This window comes from Nerophis ophidion, linkage group LG24 (genome assembly GCF_033978795.1).
Source record: "Nerophis ophidion isolate RoL-2023_Sa linkage group LG24, RoL_Noph_v1.0, whole genome shotgun sequence".
Taxonomy (NCBI): Eukaryota; Metazoa; Chordata; class Actinopteri; order Syngnathiformes; family Syngnathidae; genus Nerophis; species Nerophis ophidion.
The window spans coordinates 5,581,799-5,602,728 of NC_084634.1; the positions used below are offsets into that span (position 1 = coordinate 5,581,799).

A 20,930-nucleotide genomic window follows, 5' to 3' on the forward strand; every position below is an offset into this window, starting at 1 on the left:
GATCTCACGATCCACTCTTCCCTCACTCGTGAACAGCATGACAGGGGCCGTATAATTTTCTTTTGCATGGATTCTAATTTGTGAAGGTAGGTAGGGAAGGTGTTACACCAGATGATATTACAGTAAATAAATGGGTTGTACTTGTATAGCGCTTTTCTACCTTCAAGGTACTCAAAGCGCTTTGACACTACTTCCACATTCACCCATTCACACACACATTCACACACTGATGGAGGGAGCTGCCATGCAAGGCGCCAACTAGCACCCATCAGGAGCAAGGGTGAAGTGTCTTGCTCAGGACACAACGGACGTGACAAGGTTGGTACTAGGTGGGAATTGAACCAGGGACGCTCGGGTTGCGCACAGCCACTCTCCCCACTGCGCCACGCCGTCCCTAGTAGTTAAGATGTGGTTCAAAGAGAGTTTTGTATAAGGTAAGTAGAGCATAAAGAGGAAGATAATGACGAAGGTGAAAGAACAGGCCAACATATTTGGATAATTTGTTTAACAGATGGCTAACGTGACATTAGCCATCTGGGGCCGGCATAGCTCGGTTGGTAGAGTGGCCGTGTCAGCAACTTGAGGGTTGCAGGTTCGATTCCCGCTTGTGCCATCCTAGTTACTGCCGTTGTGTCCTTGGGCAAGACACTTTACCCACCTGCTCCCAGTGCCACCCACACTGGTTTAAATGTAACTTAGATATTGGGTGTCACTATGTAAAGCGCTTTGAGTCACTTGAGAAAAGCGCTATATAAATATAATTCACTTCACTTCACTTCACATTTAAAATTGAGGTATTCGTCAAGGATGACCCCCAGGAATTTTGTGGAGTATACTCTCTGTATTTCCTGCCCGTTAATGTTGATATGGCAGTGCTCAGTATTTGTCCGTTTTTTATCAGAACGAAATAGAATAAAATTTGTTTTATTTACATTAAGTGAGAGCTTATTGCATTTGAACCGGGAATCTACTTTCACAAGCTCTGAATTGACAGTTTCTTGTAGATCGTGTAGGCTCCTGTGTGAAGTAAACAAATTTGTGTCACCAGCAAAAATTATTTTATGAAAAGTTTCGGAGGAGTTAACGAAATCATTTATGTATAGAATAAAAAGGAGAGGCCCAGAGATAGATCCCTGGGGAACCCCATACTTTAAGGTCGTACAGGGTGAGTTGTGATCATTGACGAATACACATTGTTGCTTTTCATAAAGGTAAGAACGGAACCAATCGAGAGGTACCCCTCTGACACCATAGTGATATAGCTTATACAATAAGATCTCAAAGTCTATTGTGTCAAAGGCCTTGGACAGATCCAAAAAAATGCCAATACCGCATTTTCCTTCTTCGATACAGACTTCAAAATCTTGTGTCACTGGCACGTTTGGTATTTATAACATTACATACTGGGACTTGTGTAGAGACGGTCTCAGCTCACGTTGCTCACGGCGGCCATCAGCAGTAAAACACATACATACAAACAAGACAGCTGCTTGTATACCCAAAAGACAACAAAGAACAGGACTAAAAAAAAAAAAAAACCTGCTTTTCAGAAACCTGAGGCCTGGCTCAAATATGTTTGTGATAGTGGTTCACAAGCAAATGTTTATATTTGCCACATTTACGTGTTTAACTTGTGTTATACTTTTGTAGCCGTTTGTATTAATGGCGCCACTGAAGTGGGACCTGTTTGCATTAGTTCTGTGTTAGTTTAAAGGCCTACTGAAATGAGATTTTCTTATTTAAACGGGGATAGCAGGTCCATTCTATGTGTCATACTTGATCATTTCGCGATATTGGCATATTTTTGATGAAAAGATCTAGTAGAGAACATCCACGATAAAGTTCGCAACTTTTGGTCGTTAATAGAAAAGCCTTGCCTGTACCGGAAGTAGCAGACGAGGACGTCACCCGTGTGAGGGCTCCTCACATTGTTTTTAATAGAAGCCTCCAACAAAAAGAGCTATTCGGACCGAGAAAACGACAATTTCCCCATTAATTTGAGCGAGGATGAAAGATTCGTGTTTGAGGATTTTGAAAGCGAAGGGCTAGAAAAAAAAAAAATCAAGTTAAAACAAAAAAAAGGCGATTGCATTGGGACGGATCCAGATGTTTTTAGACACATTTACTAGGATAATTCTGGGAAATCCCTTATCTTTCTTTTGTGTTGCTAGTGTTTTAGTGAGTTAAATAGTACCTGATAGTCGGAGGGGTGTGTCCACGGGTGTCTTGAGGCCAGTGTCTGAGGTAAGTCGACGGAAGCTGTATGGACGGCACAAGCTCAGCTGATCTCCGGTAAGAGGCGACTTTTTACCACAATTTTCTCACCGAAAACTGCTGGTTGACATTTGGTGGGGATCCATGTTCGCTTGACCGCTCTGATCCATAGGAAAGCTTCACCTCCGTGAATTTTAAACAAGGAATCACAGTGTGTTTGTGTGGCTAAAGGCTAAAGCTTCCCAACTCCATCTTTCTACTTTGACTTCTCCAATATTAATTGAACAAATTGCAAAAGATTCAGCAACACAGATGTCTAAAATACTGTGTAATTATGCCGTTAAAGCAGACAACTTTTAGCTGTGTGTGTGCGCTGCGCTAATATTTCCTTACAGTCCGTGACGTCACGCGTACACGTCATCATTACGCGACGTTTTCAACTAGAAACTCCCGGGAAAATTTAAATTGCAATTTAGTAAACTAAAAAGGCCGTATTGGCATGTGTTGCAATGTTAATATTTCATCATTGATATATAAACTATCAGACTGCGTGGTCGCTAGTAGTGGCTTTCAGTAGGACTTTAAAGGGGGACTGCACATTTTCTTTTAGAATTTGGGTAAACATGACTAGTTTACATCAGTAAATAGCTGGATAAGGCTACAAAGTATTTTTTTTTTACTTGTTTTCCTGAAATGTCGAACCAATAGCAACATGGTGTTTTATGCGGCGCTAATGTTTTGGTTAATTTAGCACCAAAAAGACATCAGGGGATTTCACAAACACCATTTTTACGCGTGTCTAAGAGGAGCATCGACATTTGCATTCAAACTGTAAAATCCTGTTTATGATTTACTTACTCAACTTATTTACATATCAACAGTTTCCTTTAGGAAACTTTCACTTACAATGGATTTGTGTGTTGTTGTAGCTTGTATGCTGCAATGTTTAATATTAAGAAAACATGGCTAATTGGTAAAAATAAACTACATTAATTCATCTCTCATAGGTGTTGAGACATTGCTGGACCGCAGAGAAGTAACTAAATCCAAATAAACAATGATATAATTTTTTTAAGATTTCTGGCTTGTATCTTCAAGTAGGGACGTAAATTGTTAAGATTTTATCGATATGATACCCCAATTGATATTCCTTATCAATACCAGTATTTATTGGTACTATATGTAATTTGTGGAAATATAAATTGAAAAAAAAAGCAATTTCATTAGAATCTTTATTAGCACTAAAGGTTGAACACCTCCAACATGATGTTCTGTAACATCTCAGAGCAGGGAAGTCTTTTATCAGCAGCTGTTTATTTGAAGTCTTAAAGAAGTCAACTATGTGTGCAGTGCAAGGTGAAATGCAGTTATGTCATCTTCTTCTCAATAACACACACATCAAACTTTTGCGTGTGGTTGCTTCCTTATTTGTCATTATTCAACGCTGATTTTAATGTGTAGCAGCGGCAGCTGAACTCAATGTGACAACGTGTCATAGTTACGTCAGTCAGCTGGAATTAAAAATACAAATAGTTGTGTCGTTAGTCCAGAATCTTCACGGTCCTCATGGACGACATAACTACGAACCAGTACTAAAAAAATGGTACTTGGTGTACATCTCTTATCTTCACCACTAAACCTTTGAAATATGCTGACATATGTGCTGCTAAAGGTAAATAAACAGTAGCCATATTGAATGTTTGCCTTCATTTGACCAGGTGAGGTAAGGAGGACGGCCTCTAGGTCACATGGTTACACCCCAGCAATTACACTGTTGATGATTGATGAGCATTCATTTTTAAATGCTGGAGTTAAAAAGCAAATATATCTCCATCTTTAGTGATAAATGTGGCCCCCGGATGAACATGTGTCACAAACATTGTATTAGATGATATGTGGATGTTGTGCTTACTTGGACTGTGATGAAGCTGTGAGGACTCAGGTGGTTTGTCTTCATGCTCTTCAGTCTTCACAGAGACAACAACAGTCAGTGGAAACTTGCTGAGATCAGCCTCCTCCTGCCCTACAGGACACTCTCCCTCCTCTTCCTCTTTGAAAAAGGGGGGCTGTGGATGTGTGAAACTGTCCCCCTGCAGATGAGGGAGACATTCTTCTAGGTGTCCAATCAGCTGATGGATGTCTACAGGACACAAACAAAACACATTTTAACTCCTACATGCTAAATATTAAATCGTACATGAAATAATGGGCTGTGGCTATTGGAAATAATATTAATCAAGTGTTCTACTGGAAATATTTTTGATTAATTGAATAACTGGATAAAACATAGTGTTGCTTGGCTAAACACCATTTTAAGTGACTATAAGACATTTCACTTATTAATGAACGGCCGATTGGTTTGAGATGGTATGAGATCAAGATGTCATCTTTAGATCAGGCTTTTTGTTTTCGACAATCACTGCCACATTGATGGCTGCACCAACGAACGTTGATATGAAAGAAATAACAGGTCAGTATAGCTTTTACACACATAAATAACCTGTCAAACCTGCCAGCTAGCAGGCTAGATTTACAGCATCAGTTTCCATGGTAACTGGCTCTAAATTTGTCTTACCTTTTTTATTTTTGGAGGTAAAACTCTCGAACTTTACATACTCAGGAGTTTGCACTTAACCTGCTCTCTGGAATATTCCCCCGGTGACTGTGTGAGTTTTGTGTAAACATGTTGATACACATTGTTACAAACTGAGAGGAACATCAACCTCTCATAAATATTGTGTGTCTGAAACTGTCTCCTTTTTATGAGCAATGTAAAACAATCAGTGCATCATCCTCACATGACAATTCATCTTCCTATTGACAATATATTCAAGAATAGTGTTAATAATAAATATAAAGTGAGTAAAGATGTGAGAGTAAGAAGTAAACAAACCTGTTCTGTGTAACACAACTTGATGTTTTTGATGTTGTCGCTCCTTCTCCTCTTTTGTTGGACAAAGTTCCTCCTCGTACTCTGCTATGGTTCTTTCGCACATTTTCACACAATCACAACACTTTACACTCACACTTGATCTCTGCTTAGCGATGTGTTTTGATCACTTCCGCCTCTCTTTGTTAGCAGCTAACAAGCTAAGCTAACTAGCAAGCTAAGCTAGCTGGAGAAGCATCAAAGTGCGCTCAGACTAATATAACCGGATGCAAACAGTTATTAACGATGTTTACTCTATTTACTAGAGTGTAATAAAGGACATATATGTGTACATGGAGGCACAGATTAAGAACACTGAACTGTGACGACTGCAATAACGTCTTCACCGTCAGACGCCATCTTGCTTTATCCCGGCCGTGTTCGGTTCGCGCGCAGTGTTGTCAGATCTCGCGAGAGAAACAACAGGTCTTTTCGAGATCTCGCGAGAGAAACAATTTACCAGCTCTTTAATCGGATGCTTCTACAGGTTAATACATTTCTTGAAAAAACAAAGCAATTTATTATTGACTTTTTTTTAAATAATGTAGGGTCATCAAATCTGCAAAACGTTTGGGAAGTTTTCAAATGTTGTTGCGCAGTGGTTCTCAACCTTTCTTCAGTGATGTGCCCCCTGTGGACATTCTTTTAATTCAAGTACCCCCTAATCAGAGCAGTGTATTTTTGGTTGAAAAAAAAAGAGATAAAGATGCAAAATACAGCACCATGTCATCAGTTTCTGTTTTATTAAATTGTATGACAGTGCAAAATATTGCCCATTTGTAGTGGTCTTTCTTGAACTAAAAAGTTGTTAAAAAATAACCAAGTGATTCAATTATAAATTAAAATTTCTACACGTAGAAGTAATCATCAACTTAAAGTGCCCTCTTTGGGGATTGTAATAGAGATCCATCTGGATTCTACACATTTCTTCACAAAAAAAGTCATCTTTAACATCAATATTTATGGAACATGTCCACAAAAAATCTAGCTGTCAACACTGAATATTGCATTTCTTTTCACACTTTATGAACTTACATTCATATGTGGGCTCTACCGAGGATTTTGTTGTGGTTTGTGTTTTGTTTTGTGCAACCATTTGAGACACTAGTGATTTAGGGCTATATAAATAATCATTGATATTTTGTTAAAGTAATATTCAATAAATATATTTATGATTTTTTTTTAATTGCTGCTATTTTTTAGAATATTCTTTTAAAAATCTCCCGTACCCCCTTGGCATACCTTCAAGTACCCCCAGAGGTACACGTGCCCCCATTTGAGAACCTCTGTTTTAGGGGATATGCAATGTCGTACTCTTAGTGGAAAAAAACAACTTAAAATGGCAGAACAGGAATTAAAAAAAGAAATGGAGGATTTAAAAAAAATATATAGATAGTAATGATGATCCAACTAGTGAGCAACTAAATTCCTTTACAGCCAAATAAGAAGACTTAGTTGAAAAAATAATTATTGAAAAGTCATGACTGCAACAGAGCAATCTGGATGAAAAAAGGTGAGAAGTGTTCAAAATTCTTCTTAAATATCCAAACAAAAAATCGTTCTAAAAAGAACATTTCCAAGCTTATTAAAACAAATGGAAAGGTATTGGATACACACACCAAGTTGTTGAAAGAAATGGAACTTTACTTTAAAAATAGTTTTTCTAATCCGGTAATTCTTCCTGAAACGACACATTTTTTTCCAGAACATTATGAAAGAAAATTGAATCCAGAAGAAAGCCATTTATGTGAAGGCCTCATTAGAGAGGAAGAACTTGTGGAAGCTGTTAAATCTTTTCATCCAGGGAAAACCCCAGGATTAGATGCAATACCTATTGAGGTTTATCAAGTATTTTATGAAGAGATTAAGAAACTATTTCTTTCAAGTTTTAATTACTCATATAAAATAGGTTCTTTGTCTAACACTCAAACAGAAGGTAGTATTTCTTTATTGTTAAAACAGGAAATAAATGGTCAGCATAAAGACCCAGTTCATCTAAAAAATTGGAGACCGATAACACTTCAGTGTTATGATGCTAAGATACTGGCAAAATGTTTGGCTACACCACTTAAGTCTGTTTTGTCGAATATTATTCCATTCAAAAGATGGGAAATCCTTAAAGGCTTATTGTGAAAATGTAAGAATGTGTATAAATATGCAACAACATCAACATATATGCTATCTGTTGTTGTGTTCCCTATTTTTGAGTGTACAAAATGAATGTGTGTGTTGAGTCTGACTTGGACATAATGTGGACTATACACAAATGCTTTTTATGAAAATGTAATTTTGTTTATAAATTATATGCAATCTGTTGTTTCCCCTAATTTTTTGTTGTACATGGATGAGGGTGTGTGTTGCTGAGCCCAACTTGGACATTTTCTGGACTGGACCTGGTTTTAAAAACCTTTTAGACAAGTCTAATTTCATTAACAACCTGGTCTGGTGAAGATAAGGTCCTTTTTTTATTTTATAAATAAAATAAAATAAAATAAGATAAATAAATAAATAAATACATTTTCTTGGATAAAAAACAAAGTAAAATAATATAAAAACAATTACATAAAAAATAGTAATTAATGATAATGTTAGTGGCACACACAATCATGTGTGTTTCAGGGACTGTGTCCCTTGCAGACTGTGTTATATATGTTGTGGGAACCAGAATTTTGGTAGCAGAAAGAAACAACTCCTTTTTGTGTGAGTGGGTGTGGATGAGTGTGAATGGGGGAGGGAGTTTTTTTTTCTTTTGGGGGGGGTGGGGGGGGGGGGGGTTGAATCACTAATTGAAAGATATTGTCTATTTTATGTTGATTTAATTTTAAAAAAAAAGGTCCATCCATCCATCCATTTTCTACCGCTTATTCCCTTTCGGGGTCACGGGGGGCGCTGGTCAACTTCACCAAAAGAGGAAAACTGACAATACAAACCACAAGGTGGCAGCAGGGAGGTGACAACTTCCCTCAAATTTATTTGCAAAAAAATGGACTGAGCATGTTCTCCCCGTGAATGCGTGGGTTCCCTCCGGGTACTCCGGCTTCCTCCCACTTCCAAAGACATGCACCTGGGGATAGGTTGATTGGCAACACTAAATGGGCCCTAGTGTGTGAATGTTGTCTGTCTATCTGTGTTGGCCCTGCGATGAGGTGGCGACTTGTCCAGGGTGTACCCCGCCTTCCGCCCGATTGTAGCTGAGATAGGCGCCAGCGCCCCCCGCGACCCCAAAAGGGAATAAGCGGTAGAAAATGGATGAATGGATGGATGGATGGACTGAGCATAAGAGATAAATCATCACAAATAAAGTCAAATCATTCAAAAAGTTTACCTTTGTAACTAACTTCGATCTAAATTCATCCAGGATGTTTTTCCAGAATATTCCATTGTAGAATGCTGTCCAACGGTCTACGAGGAAAATGTGAACCAAATATATTAACAAAACATTTTTATATATATATATATATATATATATATCCTGTATGTTACTTAAGTAAAGCACTGTACAAGTACTAAGTAAACGATTAATTATATAACTGGGCTAGATCAGAAGAAACTAAATTCAGCTCTAGGAATGGAAAGTAATGAAGACTGAACACAGGTTTTAATTTTAGATGGTACCAAATTATATTAAAGAATTATAGGAAAAATAAACAGACATATAAATTCGAATGGCCATTCACATTTTCAACATAAGTTACAGAACGTTCAATATTTACAATGTGATACAGTACTTGATTCAGTCCTTGTTTTTTACCAAAGAGGGTATAAGCGCAACAGGACAGTTCATTAAAAGGGAACATTATCACCAGACCTATGTAAGCGTCAATATATACCTTGATGGTGCAGAAAAAAGACAATGTATTTTTTTAACCGATTTCATAACTCTAAATGGGTGAATTTTGGCGAATTAAACGCCTTTCTGTTTATCGCGCTGGAGGCGATGACGTCAGAATGTGACGTCGCCGAGGTAACACACCCGCCATTTTCATTTTCAACACATTACAAACACCGGGTCTCAGCTCTGTTATTTTCCGTTTTTTCGACTATTTTTTGGAACCTTGGAGACATCATGCCTCGTCGGTGTGTTGTCGGAGGGTGTAACAACACTATCAGGGAGGGATTCAAGTTGCACCACTGGCCCGAAGATGCCAAAGTGTCTGCCGCCAGACCCCCATTGAATGTGCCGGAGTGTCTCCACATTTCACCGGCGATGCTAAGGCAGACATGGCACAGAGATGTATGGATAAAGTTCACGTTGTGGTGGCAGTGTCCAGAGGGGTTTTAGTCCAGGTAACGGGGTAAATGTGAAAGTTCAGGAGGACAGAAATGAACACATTGCGTTATGGTAGACAAAGGGAAAAAACAGAGCGGCTGCTGAGGAGCCTCCTACCCGCCCGGGGCTCGGTTGGGTGGATTCAGTTCGGTTGGTTCGGTTCCAGGCATAAAGCTTCAGACTCTAGTTCAGGCTCTAGCTCGCCATCCAACATAGCCTGTACAACAAGGGCAGGACCAGTCAATTTTCTAGAGCGTACACACAAAATACATTCAGATACTAAAAACTAAATAGACAAACTTTAATGATCCACAAGGGGAAATTGTTCAACACAGTAGCTTGGTTACAATGATGGAAAGTGTAAGGACGGAAAGGACAATGCAGGCATAAATAGACTAGGTATAGCAATGTAAAATATAACATATCTGCGAATATATACAATGTATACTTAATATGTGTACAGTATATTATATATACAGATATAATATGTCTATAACATATACACAATATACACCAAATGCTATGTACACTATCACAGTATATTTGGCAGCCCCAGCATTAAAAAGAGAGTAAGTCCAGCAGAAAATAGAATATAGACATTAAAAAAAACAAGAAGTAGCTGACATAGAAGGTGTCAGGTAATAGGCGGATATTATCTGTTGCTGTATGGGGAGTGATTATACAGCTGGATGGAGTGCGGGAAGGAAGCTGAAGGAGCCTGTTGGAGTATGAACTCCGCTGTCCCTAAATTGTCTGGTGGAGTGGGTGGGAAGGATTGTCCATGATGGCCAGCAGTTTGTCCTCTTGTCCCTCACTGACACAAACGCCTCCAACTGCGAGCCAATAGTTTGACCGGCTTTCCGTATCAGTTTATCAATCCGGTTTGAGTCCCTTCTGCTGGTGCTGCTCCCCCAACAAACCACAGCGAAGTGAAGGGCACTGGCCACAACAGACTGATAGAAGATCTCCAACAGCTTGCTGCACACATTAAAGGACCTAAGCTTCCTCAGGAAAAAGAGTCTGCTCGTTCCCTTCCTGTAAACAGCATTGCAGTTGTCCTTCCAGTCCAGTCTGCTGTTCAAATTAACTCCCAGGTACTTATATTGCCCCACCACTGCCACCTCTCGGCCCTGGATCTTGATGGGCTCCACTGGGGTCATACACTTCCTGAAGTCGATGACCAGCTCCTTGGTCTTGTCCACGTTAAGGACCAGATGGTTCGCCTGAGACCACTCCACAAAGTCAGCAATCAGTGTCCTATACTCCAATTCCGGTCCCTCTCTGACACACAGCAGAGTCATCAGAATATTTCTGCAGGTGGCAGAACCTGGAACTGTACTGGAAGTCTGAGGTGTACAGGGTGAACAGGACAGTTCCCTGTGGAGCACCTACACCACTGACCACAGTATCTGACAGGGAGCTCCCCAGTCGCACAAACTGGGGCCCGTCAGACAAGTAATCAGTGATCCAGGAGACAATGGATGAACTGACACCGATCCTGAGCAACTTGTCACTCATCAGAATTGGCTGAATGGTGTTAAAGGCACTGGAGACATCAAAGAACATGATCCTCACAGTTCCCTTCCCACCATCCAGGTGAGAGTGAGCACGATGCAGCACCATCCGCTCCAACATGGGGCTGATACGCAAACTGTAGAGCAGGGGTAGGGAACCTATGGCTCGCGAGCCAGTTGTGGCTCTTTTGATGACTGCATCTGGCTCTCGGATAAATCTGAGCTGACATCGCTTGACACGATAAATAATGAATAATTCCACTTGTTAAAAATAACGTTTAAAATATAAAACATTCTCATGCTTTTTTATGTTCAAGAAGTTGCGTTAATGGTAAGAAGATACTTATTTATTATTGGTTAGTGTGGGGCTTGCCCTCCTGGGGGTTCTTCAGACCACCAAGCACCGACATGAGAGCCTGTTTCAGGGTTACAATATTGTTTTATTTTTCAATAAGTCTCTCAGTTGCTTTCCAGCAATTGTATATTTCTCTTTTGTTCTTGCTCACACTTTGGCTCCAGCCCCAACCCCGTCTCTCCTCCTGGCTGCTGCTTATAACAGAGCGACAGTGAATTAGATAACAAGGCGCAGGTGGGCGATCTACGCACCTGTCGCTGATTTCGAGGCCGGTTCTGGCAACTCCCTGCTTCGCTGCAGGCCCGCAGGCCACGCCCCTCCACGGTTAGCTTCAGAAATAACAATGTTATGACAAAGAATAAGAGACCTATTATACTCTAGAAACATTGGTCTTACTTAAAAATGCACACGTTTAGTTGTGTTCAGTGCTAAAAAAAACAATTATATGGCTCTTACGGAAATACATTTTAAAATATTTGGCTTTCTCGGCTCTCTCAGCCAAAAAGGTTCCCGACCCCTGCTGTAGAGGATCCAGGGAAGGAGCCACCAGGGGTCTCAGCTGTTCCAGTAGAAGTCTTTTTACAGAAATACGTTTTATGTCTTTGTTTTGAAATTTTGAAATGGACAAGTTTACTTTCATTTTCACAACAAGTAAATAGTATATAATAAAATAGTTTGTGGAAAATTGGTTGTACTTATTCCTCTCGCGAGATTTGGAAAAGCGCTGCTTACTTGTTTCTCTCGCGGGATCTGACAACACTGCGCGCGAACCAAACACGGCGAGGATAAAGCAAGATGGCGTCTGACGGTGAAGACAGTTCAGTGTTCTTAATCTGTGCCTCCATGTACACATATATGTCCTTTATTACACTCTAGTAAATAGAGTAAACATCGTTAATAACTGTTTGCATCCGGTTATATTAGTCTGAGCGCACTTTGATGCTTATCCAGCTAGCTTAGCTTGCTAGTTAGCTTAGCTAGTTAGCTGCTAAAAAAGAGAGGCGGAAGTGATCAAAACACATCGCTAAGCAGAGATCAAGTGTGAGTGTAAAGTGTTGTGATTGTGTGAAAATGTGCGAAAGAACCATAGCAGAGTACGAGGAGGAACTTTGTCCAACAAAAGAGGAGAAGGAGCGACAACATCAAAAACATCAAGTTGTGTTACACAGAACAGGTTTGTTTACTTCTTACTCTCACATCTTTACTCACTTTATATTTATTATTAACACTATTCTTGAATAGATTGTCTATAGGAAGATGAATTGTCATGTGAGGATGATGCACTGATTGTTTTATGTTGTTCATAAAAACGAGACAGTTTCAGACACACAATTTTTATGAGAGGTTGATGTTCCTCTCAGTTTGTAACAATGTGTATCAACATGTTTACACAAAACTCACACAGTCACTGGGGGAATATTCCAGAGAGCAGGTTAAGTGCAAAGTCCTGAGAATGTAAAACTTGAGAGTTGTACCTCCAAAAATTGAGAGGTAAGACAAAGTCAGAGTCAGTTACCATGGTAACTGACGCTGTAAACCTAGCCTGCAAGCTGGCAGGTTTGACAAGTTATATATGTGTGTAAAAGCTGTACTGACCTGTTATTTCCTTCAAATAGACATATAGACTATTAAAATGGTACCCATTACCCCCTGTTTGGCTCTCAGCATCAAGGGTTGGAATTGAGGGTTAAATCACCAGTGCTGCTCACTGCCCCCCTCACCTCCCAGGGGGTGATCAAGGGCGATGGGTCAAATGTAGAGAATAATCTCGCCACAACTAGTGTGTGTGTCATTTGTGAGAATCATTGGTACTTTAACTTGGCAGTGATTGTCGAAAAACAAAGCCTGATGTAAAGATGACATCTTGATCTCATACCATCTCAAACCAATTGGCCGTTCATTATTAAGTGAAATGTCTTATAGTCGCTTAAATGTGTCTTTAACCAAGCAACACTATGTTATATCCAGTCACTGAACTAATCGGAAATATTTCCAGTAGAACACTTGATTAATAAAGTGTTCAATAGCTACAGCCCTAAATTCCATGTACGATTTAATATTTAGCATGTAGGAGTTAAAATGTGTTTTTTTTGTGTCCTGTAGACATCCATCAGCTGATTGGACACCAAGAAGAATGTCTCCCTCATCTGCAGGGGGACAGTTTCACTTCAGAGTATCCACAGCCCTCACATCTTAAAGGGAACAAGGAGGATCCGCAGCCATCTTATTTTAAAGAGGAAGAGGAGGGAGAGTGTCCTGTAGGGCAGGAGGAGGCTGATCTCAGCAAGTTTCCACTGACTGTTGTCTCTGTGAAGACTGAAGAGCATGAAGACAAACCACCTGAGTCCTCACAGCTTCATCACAGTCCAAGTAAGCACAACATCCACATATCATCTAATACAATGTTTGTGACACATGTTCATCCGGGGGCCACATTTATCACTAAAGATGGAGATATATTTGCTTTTTAACACCACCATTTAAAAATGAATGCTCCCACTTCCAAAGACATGCACCTGGGGATAGGTTGATTGGCAACACTAAATTGGCCCTAGTGTGTGAATGTGAGTGTGAATGTTGTCTGTCTATCTGTGTTGGCCCTGCGATGAGGTGGCGACTTGTCCAGGGTGTACCCCGCCTTCCGCCCGATTGTAGCTGAGATAGGCGCCAGCGCCCCCCGCGACCCCGAAAGGGAATAAGCGGTAGAAAATGGATGGATGGATGGATGGATGCTCATCAATCATCAACAGTGTAATTGCTGGGGTGTAACCATGTGACCTAGAGGCCGTCCTCCTTACCTCACGTGGATCGGGGCTGAAACAAAATGTCTGCTACAATACGTGATGTCACGCGTACGCGTCATTATACGCGTCGTCATACCGCGACGTTTTCAACAGGATACTTTGCGCAAAATTTTAAATCGCAATTTAGTAAACTAAAAAGGCCGTATTGGCATGTATTGCAATGTTAATAGTTCATCATTGATATATAAACTATCAGACTGCGTGGTCGCTAGTAGTGAGTTTCGGTAGGCCTTTAAGCATACAATGTCTGCTCTCACTGGGATGCCAACTGATGGGATGTTCATATCTTCCCGTTTAGATGAAGAATTAATCCTCACAAAGGGTTAAAAATAGGTGGGTGCAAAAGAGCGTATTTTTTTGTCTTTCTTTCCATCTCCAAGTCTAAGTTGGAAGTCAAAGTTGACCAAGTTCTCGGTTTATGTCCACAACCTTCTACTACATAAGTGAGAAGCATGATTTATAATCTAGAATTAGCTTTCACCATCTTAGAGGCGAGAAAGCAGCTCAGTATGTCAATATAGCAGCATAAGCTAGTTACTTCTGTGATCAATGCGCCGCTAAAAGTAGGTCCTTAACGTTAGCGCTTATAATAACAATATCACTAATACTTGGTTAATATTCAGGTCACAAAATGTAAATGGAGTATTGTTGGCAGTTTTTGGATGTTTTTTTGGAGGACTTTGTGGGTCTAATAGAGGAGCTCCCATTGACTCCAATGTTAGCTGATTTTTGCTGACGTTTATTTACTAATTTGTATTCATAAAGAATTTATATATATGTCTTACATAAGGATTGTGAATGACAGGCGACATTTTTATAAAGTGCATTTTCCTTTGAATTTGTCAGAGAAGTAAACAGTCTTTCAAATTAAAGATGAAAAACAATTGAGGTTGTTTATAGATATTATCCACTATGAAGTTACAGTAAAACTAAGCACACAAGGGAAAGTACATTCATATACACATGAAGTACACATATGTGTAAGAATCATGTTAACCACCAAAATATTGTCTCCTTCTCCTAAAGCCAATATCGAGTATCCTTTGGTGAGCTGACCGTATCGTCACACCCTTAGTTAAAAGCACACCATCCCCATGACATGACACTTCCACGTGATGTAGAACAGGAGTACAACATTTTAAACATACACACACATCTGAAGAATATTAAACAAATATAATTGGTGGGCCAAACAAAATGACTCGGCGAACCAATGTTTGGTATGGGCGATATGATCTCAAATCTATATCCTAATAACAATATATGTCACGATATATATTTTGGTATATGATTGATAACAGAATAATTTCAAAGCGGGTTACAAAAGCTCCTAATTTGGCAGCTGACATATGCAGTAACATATTGTGTCATTTGTTATTGTATTATTTTGTCAAAACAATTATTATTAATGTACTTGTTTATTTACTGTTTATATCTGGTTTATTTATTTGGCAAAATAATACTGGAAGTGATGTAATATTTTACTGCATATTTCAGCAACTAAATTAGGAGTCTGTGTGGCCTGTTTTAAAATGGTTCTATTAGTAAATCTGTATGAAATAATGTATCACAAAATCAATTTTAAACCATATCGTCCAGCCGTAGTAAAAAGTCCTGTCGTCCTGGTTGGTTTTTATTTTCCTGTGAATAATGTTGTAAAGAGCAGCGTGTTTGTGCGTCACTGAGATTTCAAGACATTTCCTACAATAACTTGTTTATCCTAAGTGCATGTAAAAGTACTGAATGCATTGTGTGACTGAGCAGAGATGGTGTGTTTGTCTTGCAGACATCTGTGAAGAACATCTTCACCCTGAGCAACAGAAGTGGAGCTTCAGGATGCGGGCGGAGGAGCTACAGCCCCCACACATAAAGAAGGAAGTGGAACACTCACTGATCCCCCAATTTAAAGAGAAAGAGGAGGACACATTGACACCCCATTTTAAAGAGGAAGAGGTGGATCAACTGATCCCTCACATAAAGGAGGAAGATGAGGACCCACTGAGCCCTCACATTAAAGAGGAAGAGGAGGAACACAGCATCAGTCAGCAGGGAGAGCATCTTGTAGGACTGGAGGAGTTCGCAGTGATTAGTGTGATTGTGAAGAGTGAAGATGATGAGGTCAAAGGTGAGAGTGAGGAGAGGGGAGGGGGGGAGCCTCCAAGCAGCAGCTCAACTCAACACATGACAACAGAAGCTGATGGAGACCACTGTGGAGGATCACAAGCAGACAAGCTCTTAGCTCCACTATCAGATAGTGAGGACACAACGTCACACTCTCCTGACACTGATGATGAAGACTCTAAAGATAATAAGACATGTCACACTGACAACACACACTTCACATGTTCTCTCTGTGACAAAACGTTTAAATACCATAGTGATCTGAAAACACACATGAGAAGACACACTAGAGACAAACCTTTTACCTGTTCAATCTGTAGTAAAGCTTTTGCACAAAGTAACAATTTGAAAGTGCACATGAGAACACACACTGGTGAAAAACCTTTTTCATGTTCAATCTGTGGTAAAGGGTTTACAGAAAGTCAGAATTTGAAAGTACACATGAGAATACACACTGGTGAAAAACCCTTTTCTTGTTCAATCTGTGGTAAAGATTTTACTCAAAGGCAGGATTTGAATGCACACATGAGAATACACACTGGTGAAAAACCTTTTTCCTGCTCAGAATGTGCTAAAAGTTTTGTAAGAAGTCAACATTTAAATGCACACATGAGAACACACACTGGAGAAAAACCTTTTTCATGTTCTATCTGCGGTAAAGATTTTACTCGAAGGGACCATTTCAAAACACACATGAGTACACACACTGGAGAAAAGCCTTATAAATGTTCAGTATGTTGTAAAAGTTTTATACAAAGACAGCATTTGAAAAGACACATGATAACACACACTGGAGAAAAACCTTTTCCATGTTCAATCTGCGGTAAAGATTTTACTCAAAAGCACCATTTCAAAGCACACATGGGTACACACACTGGAGAAAACCCTTAAACATGTCCAGTAAGTTGCAACAGTTTTATACAAAGTCCGTATTTTGAGAACACTTACAGGTGAGAAAGTGTTGAGTTGCAATGTGTGTGGTGAAAGATTCTCTTCTAAGTCCCAGTGTAAGAAACACAAGTGTGCTGGTGAGAACAGCAGCAGCAAATGAAGATGCAGGATTTGAAATAAACTGTCAAAACTTCTAACAACATCAGCACATATATTCTAACATTTATAGATTACATATTTCAAATGATTGCTTTTTTTCAGGCAACTACAGGTGTTCCGTTTTCCCCACGGAAAGGGCAACCAAGTGTGCACAGATTATTACTCAAGATTTCCAGTGTGTATATTTTTCATTTATTTATTTTCCAAGCAGGAGAACAGCAGCAGTAGTTGTTATTATTTGGTGGCTGGTTCTTAGTTGGTTAGTTAGTTTTGGTCAATCAGTTAGTTAGGTAATAAATCTGTAAGGAAGAATTCAGTGCATCATTTTCGTACCAAAATCAATGCCCTTACTAATAAATAATAATAATAATACTAATCAATATCTATAATAAATATCAACCATTTATAAACTCATGTTGATCATATACAATACAATTATAATAAAGGGATATCATTCATGAGCACGTTTCATCTATCAAACATTCTATTTACCATTTACAAGCCTCTGTAAAGTGCATTTTAGTAAATGACTACAACTCCCAAAATGCACCACGGCAAACCAGGAAGTAGCGATACCTACGCTAAGACAGGTGCCGCGATAAACAAACATTTATCTAAGCGCCCGGAGCTACAAGAGCGTTATAGTGGAGTTTAAAAAGCAGCGGACACAACATAATACAGATGAGCATGGTGACAACATAAAACAAAGCAAACGGGAACTTACCGAGACTGAATGAACTGCGACGCCATTTTTAACAGTCCTGACGCCGATCAGCTGGGCCTCTCTTAAAGAGACACTTCGGTTTTAGACTGCTGATCCTCAACTCAGTTTTATTTAAACTTAGCATCCGATCTAAAACACATAAACAAACCCACAAACAAAACATGTTTTAATATACAACATTGTGTACTTTTATTTAACAATGAACACAACACTTCGACTGTAAATGTAAGGCAGTAGCCTGTTAATGTATAAGACAGTACCTCTTTATGAGCACTGGATGTCGCTATTCTGTTGATTTTTACCTGTGGGTTCAGCACACCTCACCTTTTTGTCCCTCAGTGGACACCATAGTCTAGGCGCCATCTTTGACAATGTTTTTTTTTTCCACTGAAAAGGGGAGACTTGTTTTATGACTGTCTGAACACTTTATAAGATATTAGAGTTAAAAATGCCCATCCAGCGAATTTGTTGCAATACAGTGTTAGCTAAGGTGTTTACTTACATTTTGATGTGTTTTGAAGAAATGTGCAATTCCGTTTTTGTACTTAAATGTTTGATGTAAGTTGGCCAGTGTGATTAACAATTAGTAGAGTCTGAATTGAATGGGGTTGTGAAGGATGGCTTTTTTACATGTCTATTCTGGTCACTGTGTTTGAACTACTGATTTGTGATTTATTGTTATTTAGCATTTGGGCATATTGAATATGAGAAAGATTTATATATTTTTGTTGACATATGTTAATGTGTTCTTTTGCATTGAGACACATTTGTAAAGGAGAATGTTTTTCTTTTCCACTGAAAAGCTTAATGACCAGAGCCAGAGAGGACCACTACTGTGAGCAAATAAATGCCACAAGGTCTCATCCACAATCCAGAACCACTGTGTCCAGTGTCCAATCTCTCCGCACAACAACCCACCTTATAAACACTAAAAACACAACGCACAGTCCAAGGGTGTGTCGAGAGGCAGTGACATTGTGGGTTACATAAAGATGAGAATAAACAGGACAAAACATGTTACAAATACTTTTTTGTGTCTTTAGAGATATTCAGAAATAATTTGTAATAATAATGATGTTATAGATGAACTCCTTTACATGATGTACATATTTGTTTTACATGTGTTCATACCTTTGCTTTTGAGTACACATAAATCCCTCTTAGTTCATATTTACTGGTTCACATCTGAAACATCTTCTGGACCACTTCTGGAAGCATATTATTATTTACTTTATACATCATTTCAGCAGTTGTCTTTTATACAAGATCATTTACTTTTAAAGTGTGTGACTTTATGAATCCTTTGTTGGGCCTCTAGAATCCATTCCTTTAATTGTCTTTATTACTCTCTTGTGTAATATGAATATTGTTTTATAAGTATGTCCCCTTTATGCAATATGTAGTGTAGAGTGTTAGTGCGTCTGCCTCACAATACGAAGTTCCTGCAGTCCTGGGTTCAAATCCAGGCTCGGGATCTTTCTGTGTGGAGTTTGCATGTTCTCCCCGTGAATGCGTGGGTTCCCTCCGGGTACTCCGGCTTCCTCCCACTTCCAAAGACATGCACCTGGGGATAGGTTGATTGGCAACACTAAATGGGCCCTAGTGTGTGAATGTTGTCTGTCTATCTGTGTTGGCCCTGCGATGAGGTGGCGACTTGTCCAGGGGTGTACCCTGCCTTTCGCCCGATTGTAGCTGAGATAGGCGCCAGCGCCCCCCGTGACGCCGAAAGGGAATAAGCGGTAGAAAATGGATGGATGGATGGATTCCTAAAGACGCTCCTCTATTATCACATTCACTCCGCTTCTTGCGGCAACAACAAAACAAAACTCCAGACGTTCTTCTTGGTTTGTATGGTTTACTTGTGATATTAATAATTCAAAACATATAACAATCTGGGTGTGGGAACAAATGAATGACAAAATAAAGAGAGTTTGTTGCAGTACGAGTTAGAAAAAGTATGAATGAGAATAAGTATGACTGAGGTAAAAAAAACTGTGTGGCTCGATTCCACCGCACCTGACAGCAATTACCCATAACACCTTACGTCCAAAAACCCCCTTACCCCCCAGATCCTTCCGCCATATATGCACTTAAAACAGTTACGTCATCAAATCATTTCCATCCATTTTCTACCGCTTATTCCCTTTTGGGGTGGCGGGGGGGCGCTGGCGCCTATCTCAGCTACAATCGGGCGGAAGGCGGGGTACACCCTGGACAAGTCGCCACCTCATCGCAGGGCCAACACAGATAGACAGACAACATTCACACACTAGGGCCCATTTAGTGTTGCCAATCAACCTATCCCCAGGTGCATGTTTTTGGAGGTGGGAGGAAGCCGGAGTACTCAGGGAACCCACGCATTCACGGGGAGAACATGCAAACTCCACACAGAAAGATCCCGAGCCTGGATTTGAACCCAGGACTGCAGGAACTTCGTATTGTGAGGCAGACGCACTAACCCCTCTGCCACCATGAAGCCATCAAATCATTTTGACAGTAATTATATAAATCTCACTTTATTTGTAAATATTACATTTATCAAATTTTGACAAATGTAATAATTACAATTAAAGTGAGCTTTATATAATTACTCTAAGCATTCAATATATCAATTTTCTTATCATGCAAATAAAGTAAATAGTACCTTTTTGGCTGAATAAACATAAAGCACCTTCCATAAAATGTAAATTAACTTAAACAGTATTTAGGCTCCTACATGTAGATTAGAGAAAAAGGCAACATTATATGTGGAAGGTTATGAAGGATAGTTTTGTTTTAATAATCTACATTTCTTATTAAAAAACTACACATGACAATTGTTTTTTATAGTAGTTTTCCCCCCTTTTTTTTAGAATCCCTCAAACATTATCAATATCAAAAAACATGGGAAAGTTTGGAATTTCAGGGAAAAGTCAATAATGTACATCATCCCACAGACTTTTACTGTAC

The 20,930-nt window shown here is 39.4% G+C and overlaps 2 protein-coding genes across 6 annotated transcripts in view; one reads left to right on the forward strand and one right to left on the reverse strand.

Annotated features, from left to right (window-relative positions):
- Positions 1–20,930, reverse strand: part of LOC133542457 (gastrula zinc finger protein XlCGF57.1-like) — a 170,172-nt gene that overhangs the window by 49,907 nt on the left and 99,335 nt on the right. For 2 of the 4 annotated variants that reach the window (XM_061886606.1, XM_061886603.1), the window contains exons 1-2: positions 5,108–5,522; positions 4,127–4,354 (exon numbers count right to left, since the gene is read on the reverse strand). The exons of the other annotated variants lie outside the window; for them this stretch is intronic. In XM_061886606.1, coding sequence (XP_061742590.1) covers positions 4,127–4,354; positions 5,108–5,210 — 331 coding nt within the window. In that variant the 5' untranslated portion in view covers positions 5,211–5,522. Of the gene's footprint in view, positions 1–4,126; positions 4,355–5,107; positions 5,523–20,930 lie in introns of those variants that run through there. 4 annotated transcript variants of the gene reach the window in all.
- The window catches only part of LOC133542462 (oocyte zinc finger protein XlCOF22-like), a 44,509-nt gene continuing 35,626 nt past the window's right edge, over positions 12,048–20,930 (forward strand). The window contains exons 1-3 of one of the 2 annotated variants that reach the window (XM_061886620.1): positions 12,048–12,456; positions 13,386–13,652; positions 15,873–19,267. In XM_061886620.1, the coding sequence (XP_061742604.1) occupies positions 12,354–12,456; positions 13,386–13,652; positions 15,873–17,098 (1,596 nt within the window). In that variant the 5' untranslated portion in view covers positions 12,048–12,353 and the 3' untranslated portion in view covers positions 17,099–19,267. Of the gene's footprint in view, positions 12,457–13,385; positions 13,653–15,872; positions 19,268–20,930 lie in introns of those variants that run through there. The other variant, XM_061886617.1, reaches the window with a different exon arrangement.